We start from the raw sequence: 13,026 nt of genomic DNA, 5'->3' as shown, positions 1-13,026 counted from the left end.
CTGGCTCCCCACTGAGCCTTCTTTAACACCAGTCTGGTGAGGGATTAAAACTTAAGACAGCCTGGTAAGGGTGGAATCTAAGCTCCCCACTTGGCCAGTGCTGATGCAGGTTGGAAAGGGGCCACAGTATTTTTCTGTGTTTGGCTGGAGTAGAGAGAATATTGTCTAAAAGATTTTTTGTCTTCCTAGGTTGCCACCTTTCTTTTTTTTTCCTCTAGAGAAAGAAAGCTTTTCTTTAGAATTTTTTTTTCCACTTGCACCTGTTGTCAGGTTGCCAGGTTGCTGGCTTCTTTAGCTCTGTGCCTGGAATAAGTGAAATGGGAAAAAAAAGATTCAAGGTTCAGGGAGCTCATTGCTCTGTCATTTCTTGGGTCCTGAGTTTCTTAGCTTATCTGCCTTCTTCACTCTATCTTTCAGAATCTTTTTATAGTTGTTTTATTTCTAATGTCCAGGGTTTTATGGTTTTTAGATGGATGTAGTTTGGGTAAAAGGAATAAGTATATTCCATCTTGGTCCAAGGCATAGACACCCTTCTGAATTCGGATTGTGCTCTTCGGCCCATGGGCTGTCACAGTTGACTTGGTACCTTTGCCAGATATGACAACCAGGAGCTCTGTCTTCATGCACATTGCTCATCAAATCTTGAAGGGGGATCAATAACTAATTCCTTGGGTATGTCCTTAAATGCCCTTATAATTTTTATTTTGTGATTAAACAGACCTTATGTTCAATGTGCTCTCTAAGCCTCATAGTGGTCTCTGAAGTTCCATGCTATTCAATGTGCTTTGCAGTCTGGATTCAAAGAGTGGATATAATTAATTTTTGATATTCTTATTTTTGCAACTTTCCATTTTTCTCCTGTCTCTCACATATATACTGCACCTGTTTTTTTCCTTGATTGGCTTCACTTCCCTTAATGCACAGCTGACTTCACCATAGCCTTTCCCAACGTTTACCTCTGGACCAGACATGTTAGCGTTGTTCAGTTGGTTATATTAAACTCTTTTGCCCAACTGGCCTTTCTGCACACTCCTGGCAAATCCTCAAGATTAAACTCATTACATTGTCATTCTTTTTTCTGCTTTGAGGCTCTGTTTGTTCATAAAGGAAGACATGAAATAATGTAGATTGATTCCATTTCAAAATTCTGCAGAAAATTTGATTCTGTAAATAAACCTACTAAAATAAAACCAACTTAATAAAAGATCCATTGGAAAATATACTTGATCCTCATTATTTGCAGATTCCCTGCATGTAAATTCACGTACTTGCTAAGGTTTGTTTGAAAACCCAAAGTCAATACTAAAGGCACTTTCATGATCATTCATGAACTTGAGCAGAGTAGCAAAAAATTTGTTACCCAGTGAACATACTCCCACCTCAGGTCTCAAAAGGTGATGTTGCCCTCTTGTTTAACTTTAATACCATTAACCTATCTCCTTTCTGCGGTCTATTTAATGCTACATTTTCCACATTTTTTGGCTTTTTGTTGGTGATTTTGCTATTTAAAATAGTCCTCATGTGTATAGTTCTGAAGAAAAGTGCAAGAAGGCTGCGATGTGCCTGGTGGAGAGAGTCCGTATGTTAGATGAGCATCCTTCAGGCATGAGTTACAGTGCTGTTGGCTGTGAGTTTGATGTTAATGAATCAATAATATATGTTAAAAAAGGTGACTTGAAACAGAAACACACATAAGATATGGTTATGTATTGATCAATTGATAAAAATCTGACCAAAGGCTCATGAAAACCTAACTCTATAGGAGCAGTGATGGTTTATTATTCACTAATTCAGTGTAAGCAGCAACTTCACAGAACATAACTACTGTGAATAATTAGACTCAACTGTATTTTATTTGACTTTTTGATAAACATAAAACAAGATCTACAATCATTGTTTAGATATTATTTAGATCTTGTCTCAATTCTCTTCATCCTACCTGCCTCCAACTTTACTAAAACTATTGAAAACATCTTGTGCTTTCACACTTGTCATTATCATTTGTGATCGTCCTTCAAATACCTCAGCTTCTATTTATAGTAATTTTCTTCTTCAAATTTTCAGGGGAATAGCTGTATGCTTCCTTAGTCTTTTATTTTTTTAATTTTATTACAGAAATTTCAAATGTATGCAAATGTAGACAGAACACTGTAGCGAGTCCCATGTACTCATCACCTAGCTTCACCAATTTTCCACTCATGGCCAATCTTACTTCATTCCTGTGTTTCCGAACGCAATGCCTTCAAAAAGCCCTCCACGACAAAATTCCAGGCCTATTTTGAAGTAAATCACAGATATCATATAATTTCATCTGAAAATATATCCCCTCTTCTACAATGCCATTTTGATGATGGTGTTAAAAGTGAATGTTCTTTATAGATTTGGGAAATTAAAGATGAGGAACGAAGTTTATACCTGTGATCATAATACCCTACTTTTCTATCTTTGGAGGGATTTAGCACCCATTTTTTCTTCTTCTATGTCCAGCATTCACAATTTTGGTACTTGAGCTGCTCCCTATATTTTAATATCTTAAAAATCATCAATAACCTCAGATGTAAAAATCTTTACTTGGGTCTCCTACTTTTTCCCATCTCAGTGATACTTGGCTATTAGAATATGATCCTTCACTGGGTTCTATGATTCTGAAATATACTCATTCTCACCCCACCCCCTGCCACAGCATCCAATTCTGGTTTCTTCTTTCCCATCTTCTCTCTAAGTCTGGCTATCCCTTAAGACTCAGGTCTCAGGTGAAATTTTTCTCTGTTCTTTATGTATGCATTCAAGGAAGTCATCTTTTTATAAAAACAAAACAAAACAAAACAGTGTCACTTTACTGACTTCCAAATCTATGTGTCCAGAATTAGTCTTTTGCCACAATGTAGTCTCACATTTCCATCTACTTCCAAGCTATTTTCATTTATATGTTTTAAGTTGTTAATATAAGACTAACATTTGTATTTGTGCCACCACAAACTCAACAGGCATCATGAAATGTTATCTAGAGTTTCCATTTTCAGGCTTCTCGTTCATATTATTGGGTTTCTTACATTTGGGGTCTTTCCTATTTCCTTCACATGGACTCAATTAAGTCCTAGAATATTTTTCCTCTTTATCATATCTTCCAGATTTATCTCTTTTATCTTCATTCCTTTTGTTAACACTTTGATTTATTCCTTCATTCCATCATATCTTGATCACTAAAGTGGCTTGCTGGTTTGGCTTCTTCTAATGTCAAAAGTTTCTTGTTTTGTGCATTCCTGAATACACTTCCTGTTCCATTGCTCACTAAATAACTCACTAAAAGTAACAGGATTCATGGAAAAAATAGTGTTAGAAACAGATCAACAGACTTCCCAAAGGCTATGTATGCAACTTTGTAACCAGAGAATTAACAACAACAAATGATCGTACTTTGAAAAATAACTTGGTCAGTGTATGCAGGCAGAATGCCCAGGGTGTCTGGTCGCTGATTTAGGGATGTCGAAAGTGCACAGAAACAATCAGTGGAAACACCGGCTTGCTGGGGCTGAGACAACACATGTGGGAATGTAGCCTTGAGCAGGGGAGGAAGTGTAAACTAAGAGATCTAAGAACTAAGATCTAAGAACTAAGCAAGGCTGGTGCATGTCTGTGTGTGTGTATGTATGTTTACGTGGGTGGGGGGTAGGACTAGGCACGGGCACTTTTTAAATGTTCTGTTGAATTACAGCCCCACAGGCTTCTGCCTCTGAATAGCTGAGTTGATTGCCTTTTCATTTCACCTGAAGATTATAATTCTCCTCCATTATTCTGGCTTTTCTGCGTGAGACGAAATATGGAACACACACAAACCATCATGTCTGTCACTGATGTTGGCAGAACAGGCTACAGCTTTCTCTACTTGATATTTGCTGGACATCACCTTATTTTTCATCTTGTGATGCTGTTGGATACATTGCCTTGCTTTTTTTTTTTTATCGCTTTATTCTCAGACTTCTTCATTCTTGTGTTTTAAACAGATTTAAACTTTATTGTCTCTGACATCTACTGTTTCTTCATGCTAATCTGCTCTACCTTCATATAGGCTTGGTTTCAATGATCAAAATGGTTTATTTTCAAATAGCATCATATGGTACATGCTATTTCTATAAATAGATTGTAGGACCCTTGAGGGCAAGGCCCTCGTGTGTCCAATCTTTCTGTGTCTCCTCCTTCCACAGATGAAGGAGGCATCGGTCAACACTTATTGGTAATTGATTTAAAAGCACAAACACATTGTTTAAAATTCAGCTATTACGAGTATTATTAATATTTTTACATGGACAAAATTTGCAAGGAAGTTAGTGTAATGTTGAGGGAAAAAACATTGGCTTCTATATTCAAATTCAAGTTCTGTCTCCAACATGTGACATCAGGCAAATTACTTAATTTCTATGAGTTTCAGTTTCCTTACTGCTAAAATGGACAAAATGAAACCCAACCTCATGTTTTGTCACCAGAATTATAGGTATTAATGAAATAATATATTAATTAATTAAGAGATTCTTAGAATTCTGAACACTAAATGGGTGGTTAATGACTCGAGATCCCGGGAATCTAAAGAATGATCAGTCAGTACCTTGTTTGTATGACCTGAATAAGGAAACAGCCCTCTAGACTCCACAACATAGACACAGTTAGAATTTACAGTTTTGTATATGAGTTTGCGAAGTTCTGCTTTGTTCCAAGATCTATGCTAAGCACTATACATACACTCTTTTATATAATCTTCAAAATAATCATCAGAGGTAGGTATTATTAGGAGCATTTCAAATAAGTAAATTAAAGATCTTAGCCAGTTGGGAAGGGCCAGACTTGAGATTTAAGCCCACGCATTTGACTCTGATGTTCGTGCTCATTATCAGTAATAGACTCATCACCTTTCTTTTGGGAGCCACGTGACCTTGATAAAGAGGCAACCAGTATGGTAATTACTTTGTCAGATGTACCAGATAGGTTAAAAATATTGTTCTCCCAAAAGATCGAGCCTTTAATCTCAGCATATTAAACCATGAGGCTAAGACAATCCTCCAGGTGGTGAAGCTCCTCCTTTTGTGATTTATAATTTAGAGGGAATCATTTGTTTATTTGAACACAGTGAAGACTTTTGAAAACCCATCCTTTTATTAAACTCAAGTTAAAAGAAAAATAGCAAATATCTCTGTAATGAATAAATTATTAATTACTAATCTCTTCCTTCTCCTTTAGGGTGACTCTGGAGGACCACTGGTTAGTCCAGATGCTAGAGATATTTGGTACCTTGCTGGAATAGTGAGCTGGGGAGATGAATGTGGGCAACCCAATAAGCCTGGTGTTTATACTAGAGTGACTGCCTTCCGGGACTGGATCACTTCCAAAACTGGTGTCTAAGATAAAAAGACCTAGTAGAGGGGAATGTATTTTTGTTTATAGGCCATTTTTAGAGATGCTGAATTGCAGAAGCAGCCTTGTAGGTCACCTCAATCTGACAAAAAATAAATAAAATTGTCTGCTTGATGCATAATTTCCTTTCTAGCTCTGCTCTACATGTAAGCATCCTGCTTCTTCCAGATGGGTTGTCTCAACTTGCATTCTTTATTTTCATTTGAAGTTTTCTGTCACTTATGCCTTGTTGACATACTGAACACTTCATGATGAGCAAAGAATGGGAACTAAATTAAGGAAATATAGACAGAAACAAGTTGTAGCTTTTTTCCCCATTTCCAGTCAAACAACCCTGAAATAAATGTGGGGAAGATTCTCTTTTCTTGTGATCAAGAATAATTATACAAACTCTATATAAAGCAAGTAATATTTAACATTGCACTGCTGAGGATGTTAATATATAATAAAAATAATAAATCTCTCATTTGCTTGATGTTATGATAGTCCATGAAACGGGAAAAGATGGGGAAATGTCACTAATTAATTTATTGCAAATTCTTTAAAAATCTGAGGCTAAAATGAAAATTTATTTAAGAACAACCAGCATAACATATGTGGTAAGATTTTTGTGTGGTCGAATGGGAGGGAATGAAGAGAGAATCACTTCAAGCCAGTCAGTGAAATGGGATTATCACCAAGTGCTCTGTATTTGTATTTGAAGCCTTCCCACACTGCACAGCCTTGAATGGGAATAAAGTCCAGATGTTAGTATGTAGTTATGGTCGTGCAAATGAAGCTACAGCTCTTCCCCGCATTTATTTCTGTAGCTTCGTTTCCAACACTTTGAAATAATTGCAACCTTCTACCCACTTCTGTGTTTCTATCCCATGCTTGCACTGTGGGCTTATCTGGGTTCAGATGGGAGGATATCATAGGGGAGATGTTTTGGAAGCTGACTCCCTGCATCTAGAATGGCACCTAATTGCTAACTGCTTTGATACAAAGTGGAAGAATAAACGCCTAATTATCATAACTTCAGTGTTGGTAAGTGACTACTGAACTGTTAGAGACACAACATTCAAATGGTCTAGGCCCTTAGGAAGTTGGGGCTGGTGCCGTGGAGCACGTCACGTCAAGGGTGAGAGTTCGCTGAATCTTTCCTTATGTCCCTCATTGTACACAGCTGCTTCCACAGCTCTGTGTTGAACCACAACCACTATGAAATTAACCTTGTCAAGAACATTTGACCTTAATTGAGCCAAATAACATTGGCATGGTGAGCTGATAAAATTTAGGCACTTGGCTAAAATAAGACATGAAAACTGACATGAATTGGTAGTGTTAAATATTTTACAGAAACTATTTTTGTTCCATTTAATAAAATATGGTGATAAATAACAAAACTGAGGGAAGTGATAAATTTTAATCTAAGATTTAAGTATATTTTAAACTAAATTACTCTCAGTGTTCCATTAAAAAATCGATTTTCCTTATTTCAGTATATTCTGAAGTATGGCCTGTAGGTGGCACCCGCAGGCTGCCAGAAGATTTAGGGAAGAGCAGTGTCCTTGGCTTCAAGTAATCATGAAAACTAGTAGAAATTCTGTATTAGAGTCTCGTAAAACCAAAAGAATACAATTCATGGAAAGGAATTTAAAAGTAAATCCATGTGTACTGGAATCATGGTTAGTATTTTACAGATTTCTAGAGATGATTTTCCAAGCTAAAATAAAATTAACAAATGACATGAAGAATTTCCTCTGAAAACTAATGTGAAGTGATTTAAATTTATCAATTTTAGAAGTTTAATTTCACAATGGCATTATATTCCTTAAAGAAGTATTTTTCATATTTTGAAACGATATGAGAAATACAGGTTAAGTCACTGTGAATATATAAGCAATAATTCAAACAATGTGCACAGAGTAATAGGTAATATATTTAAAATGACAACTTCTTTTGAAAGATAACATGGAAAGGGTTTAAACATTATTGGAAATGTATGTTTTAACCAATTCATTGGAGAAAGTTGTCACGATCAAAATAATATTTACTAATTGTACAAAAGGGCTGGTGATTTTTCTTCTCTTTTATCTCTCCTCCCACGTGGCCTAGTGAAGTGCCCTGTACTTTCAATAGTCTTTCAATAAATGTTGTTGAACTGCTCTTTTATTTGTGTTATTTAGAAAGCATAGCGTTATTATTTTTTACACATTGATTTTAAGGAGTAATGTCAGATTTTACTCTGTGTGACTTAAACTACTTATTCAAACACTCAATATTTTACATCAAATGGTTGTTTTTGGAACATAGTAGGTGCTCAAGAAATGGTGTTATTGTAATTGTTGTAATGAAACTACAGTCTTGTTTTGAATAATTGGTACTTGATCATAATAGGATGAATAAATATTTTTGAAATGAAGAAATAATTAGATCACGAGAATGGGCTGTTTTCTTGTTTAATTTTGATTCTACAAAAAAAAAAATATTGGGATAATTCCAAAACATATTGTCAGGTTTTTCTCTGTCATCATAATTTTTCATTCAACTTTTAAAGACAACCTTATTTACCATAGAGTAACGATTACATAAAAATCTATTGTCTTTTAAATGATGCCTCCTCCATGAATCCTTCCTTGACTCCTTCAAGTGGACATAACATCTTTTCTGAAATGCCTTACCATTAAAAACCTTTTTTTAATTTTCAAATAATCATAGACTCATGTACAGTTGTAAAATATAATACATAGAGATGCTGTGTATCCTTTAACCAATTGCCCCAATGGTAACATCTTGCTCAGCAATAATAAAATATCACAACTAGGAAGTTGACGTTGAGACAAGGCATCAACCCTAGTCAGATTTCACCAGTTTAAAAAACATGCAATTATGTCTGTGGCTGTGTATTTTGTTTCAGGTAATTTTATCACATGTGTGCATTTGTGTGACCACCACCACAGTCAAGGTACACAATAGTTAGATGGCAACAATTCTTTGTGCTACCCCCAGCCACCTAGTTTCCTCCCTACTTCCATCCTCTGTCTCTAATCCCTGGTTACCACTAATCTGTTCTATGTCTTTATCATCTTGTCAATTCAAGAATGGTACATAATGGGAATTAGAGAGTATATAACCTTTGCAGGTTGGCTTTTTTCACTCAACATAACTCCCTTGAGATCAGTCCAAGGTTTGTGTGTCAACAGTTTATTATTTTTTATGGTTGCATAGTATTGCATGGTATCGATATACCACAGTTTATTTATGCATTCACCCATTGAAGGGCATTCAAGTTGTTTCCAGTTTTTGGCTATTATGAAAAAAACCTACTATAACATTGGTGTGTAGGTTTTTTGGGGAATACAAATGTTCATTTCTCTGAGATTAATGGGCTTGAGTACATTCGTGGTTGTATGGTAAGCACATGGTTGGTTTTCAAAGAAACTGCCATTTTGTTTTCAGATGGCTTCTTACCATTTTTAACCTCTCTGTACCTCCACTCTTTACTCATGTTTTTTGGATATGCGTGAATAGATCTGATTTTAACACTGAACTGTAAGCTCTATAGAGGTAGGGACCATGACCAATTCATTTTTATAACTTTCACAGTTCATGGAAAAGCATATTATTTATGGGCCATGTTCAAAAAAGATTTAGTGAATAAAGAGTAAAAATAGTAACAACAACAAGCAAATATAGCAATATATGTAAAATGGAAATGAAGATATTCTTTGGGTAGAAAAGCATTGTCTTCATGAGTGTACTTTGCCTTAATTTCCATAATTCTGGACTTTACGACAGTACCTGTAATATCTAAAATTGGTTGATATAAAATCTTGTTCTCCACTTTTCATGCGGTGCACAATCAAATACACACTTAAGACATGGTTTTTTATCATGGTCCAATCCTCATCCTTGAATGTATTTCCTGATACATCTATATGTAAAGTATTGAATGGTTTTCTGAAACATCTTTATAACATTCTATGCTGTACTTGTGGCATCAATCCCAGAATAAGAATATACTTCATAAAATATTTGTCTTAATTTATATAACCATGACTCCATAATTTGTTTGTCTTAATATAATTTTTATTGTACAATTTTCAAGGTGTAGGGAGAGATGGAGGCCTATGAGATGCAATTAGATCCTCCTTTGTTGACACTGATCCATTCATTAATCAGTGCCTCTTCGGCATAGCTGTATTCAGCTTAAATAAATACAACAGCCTATCATTATAATAACTGCCTTGCATACCTCTGTCTTGCTTCTTTTTTTGTTTCACCACTCTGTGGCAATTGCTTTTTACCATGATGCTGATAAAATTCAAATTTACGCCTTTTCTTTTTCTATACCATGTGGTTGAATTTGTTTGGAGAAAAATATACGCCACTCTGACTAATCTAAATTCAAATTCATGATCACAAATTTCCAGCATACTCTTTAAGACTCCCACACTCTCATACTATGCTTCACCGTTCATTCTCCCACTTTCCCAGGTCCCTACTTCACATTGTTCCTCTTCTCAACTCTCCTAACATCTCCTTATGCATGTCATTCCCAACTCCACTGAAGATCTTGCTTCTGTCCTTCACTAATAATTGAAGCATTTGGAAGAAACCCTCCACAACCTCTACTTACCAGCAGCTGCACCCTCACTCTTGGCTTTTCTACCTGTTGCCCAGGCACTCTGATTGAAAGCCAATCCCTCCACTTGCACACTAGATTCTACCTTCTCTCACCTACTTAAGGAATTTGCTCCAGTAACTCTTCCCTCCCTCTCCTATATGGTCAAAATTTCCTTTTGTTTTAACCCAATTAAAAAATGGGCAAAGGACTTGAACAGACACTTCTCTGAGGAAGACATACAGAGGGCCCAGAGACATATGAAAAGATGCTCAGCATCACTAGCCATCAGAGAGATGCAAATTAAAACCACAATGAGGAACCATCTCACACCAGTCAGAGTGGCCAACGTAAACAAATCAGCAAACAAATGGTGGAAAGGATGCAGAGAAAAGGGAACCCTAATACACTGTTAGTGGGAATGCAGACTGGCGAGGCCACTGTGGAAAACAGTATGGAATTTCCTCAGAAAACTAAAAGTGGAACTGCCTTTTGACCCAGCAATTCTGTTGCTGGGATTATACCCTAAGAGCCCTGAAACACCAATCCAAAAGAACCTATGCACCCCAATGTTCATAGCAGCACAATTTACAATAGCCAAGTACTGGAAGCAACCTAAGTGCCCATCAGCAAATGAGTGGATCAAAAAGCTATGGTAAATATACACAATGGAATTCTACGCAACAGAGAGAAAGAAGGAGCTTATACCCTTTGCTACAGCGTGGATGGAACTGGAGAGTATTTTGCTAAGTGAAATAAGCCAGGCGGTGAGGGACAAATACCATATGATCTCACCTTTAACTGGAACATAATCAACAGAAGAAAAAAGGAAACAAAATATAACCAGAGACATTGAAGTTAAGAACAATCTAACAATAGCCAGAGGGGAGGGGGGAAGGGACAGTGGGGAGAAGGGTTTTCAGGAACTACTATAAAGGACACATGGACAAAACCAAGGGGGAGGGTGGAAGCAGGGGAGGGAGGTATGTTTGGCTGGGGGGGGTAGAGGGGTGGGGAGAAAATGCAGACAACTCTAATTAAACAACAATAAAATAATTTAAAAATTAAAAAATTTTCCTTTTGTTGTTTCTACTATCTTAAAACAGAGAAACAAACAAACACCCCCCAAATTATCTTGACCCAACTTTCTCTGCTAGTTGGTGCTACAAGACTTTGCAGGAAAGTTTCTTTAAAAAATCCATTATTCCTTAAGCACATTTCAAACTTTGGTTTTATAATGTACTGCTCTTTCCAAAGACATTTATAGTCTCCACATTGCTAAATCTAATGGTGAATTCTCACTTTATATGTCTTATCAACAGCATTTGGTACAACTGGTTTTCCTTCCCTCTTCATTAACCTCTCTCTCACTGGGTACAACATACTCCTGATTTCCTGCTACTTTCAGACTTTGTATTCACAGACTAGTCTTATATTATGGTTGTTCCCCTTGTGCTTGACCTCTTAATGTTGTCTTTCTCCAGAGCTAAGACCTTGTTACTCTTCCTTGGTCACCTCATTCAACCTCATGGTTTTAAATACCATGTACAGATTTTTATCTTCAGTCCAAACCTCTCTCCTCAAATCCAAATTTATATGTCCAACTGCCTATTGGTTTTTCCATTTGATGTCTAATAACCATCTCAAACACAACGTTATTTCCCCAAATGCGTTATACCCACTGCCTTCCACATCTCAGTGCAGCTTTCAGTTGTTCAGGCCCCGGCCTCGCGACCCACTTGAGTCCTCTTTTCTTCTCACATCCCACACCTACAACTTTTCTAGTATATTCACATTCTCTGAAATTTTGCCTATACTCAAGCTCACTTGTCAATTGTTTGTAACATTAATCTTCCGCTGCCTTTTGAAAAAAAAGTCATTTGCCATATCTTTCATTTTCTGAATTGCTATAATTTCAGAGACATTAGTTTCAGCAGTTAAGTCATTTTCAAGTATTTTTCTTACCATGGAATAGAATTCACAATTGCATTTATAATAGCAAAGTAGCTTCCTAAATGTTTTTCTTTTCCCTTGAGCTTCTGCTGTCTACAATGTAGCCTCCTATTCATCAGTTGTCAAGGCACCTCAGTTAGTCCACAGCTTACTCTGTTTAAACATCAATGGGAATAAGCAATTTAGCTGGGCATTTTATCACAGGAATTAGTTTCCAGTTTCCTTAACTTCCAAAATTTGCATTTCAAACTAAAACCTTTTTAATGAACTCCAGTTTCATATCAATCACCTATTCAACAACCCTCCCCCGCAGATTTCTAAAGGCCCTCTCTAATGGAGCATGTCTAAAGGTTTTTATTTCCAATTTCCACTTCCTATTTTTCTGTGTGCTACTATTTCAGTTAAAGGCATTACTGTGAACCCAATTGCTCAGGCTCCAAACTTTCTACCACAATCAATTCATCAGCAGATTCTGCCAGCTCAACCTTTAAAGGATACCCGAATTCAACAATTTCTTACTATTTCTGCAATCCAAGTAGCCATTTTTGTCACCTGGACAAACTGCAAAAGCCTCTTAACTCCCTTATTCCTGCTCCTACTCAGCTGTGACATTCAGTTTCTTGCTTTACATGGTTACTAGGAATATAAGTTTGACCACTTAATTTTCTGCTTTAAAACCTTACAATAGCTTTCTACCAAATTTAGAATAAAATTCAAAGTTCTCATTACACCCTATAATATCGAATAAAAACTGTTTCTTTTTGGGGATAACCTTTCTAACTTCTTATCTTTCTACTATTTTTCTAACTCCCTGCTACTTTGGCCACTACAAAGTCATTCCCTCAAGCAATTCATGAATTCTCCCGCCCCACGTTTTAGCATTTTCTGCTTGAAAAACTATTTCCTTAGTCAAATGATCCCCCCCACCTTATTTCATTTAAATCTCTGTTCAGAGAGGCTTGCTTTGACTACCTTATCTCACCGAATAGCCTTTGTTACTCATTTCATTTTACCCTACTTTACTCATCTTTATAGCAATCATTTTTGACTGACACTACAGA

The 13,026-nt window shown here is 36.4% G+C and overlaps 1 protein-coding gene across 3 annotated transcripts in view; it reads left to right on the top strand.

The window, feature by feature from the left end:
- LOC112320667 (transmembrane protease serine 11E) overlaps window positions 1-7,795 on the top strand; it is an 87,334-nt gene extending 79,539 nt beyond the window's left edge. For all 3 annotated transcript variants that reach the window (XM_045185633.2, XM_045185629.3, XM_045185638.3), the window contains one exon: window positions 5,233-7,795. In XM_045185633.2, the coding sequence (XP_045041568.2) occupies window positions 5,233-5,394 (162 nt within the window). In that variant the 3' untranslated portion in view covers window positions 5,395-7,795. The remainder of the gene's footprint in view (window positions 1-5,232) is intronic.
- The last annotated feature ends 5,231 nt before the right edge of the window (window positions 7,796-13,026 follow it).

The sequence above is a fragment of the Desmodus rotundus genome, chromosome 4 (assembly GCF_022682495.2).
Source record: "Desmodus rotundus isolate HL8 chromosome 4, HLdesRot8A.1, whole genome shotgun sequence".
NCBI lineage: Eukaryota > Metazoa > Chordata > Mammalia > Chiroptera > Phyllostomidae > Desmodus > Desmodus rotundus.
This window is presented reverse-complemented; position numbering and strand designations above follow the sequence as displayed.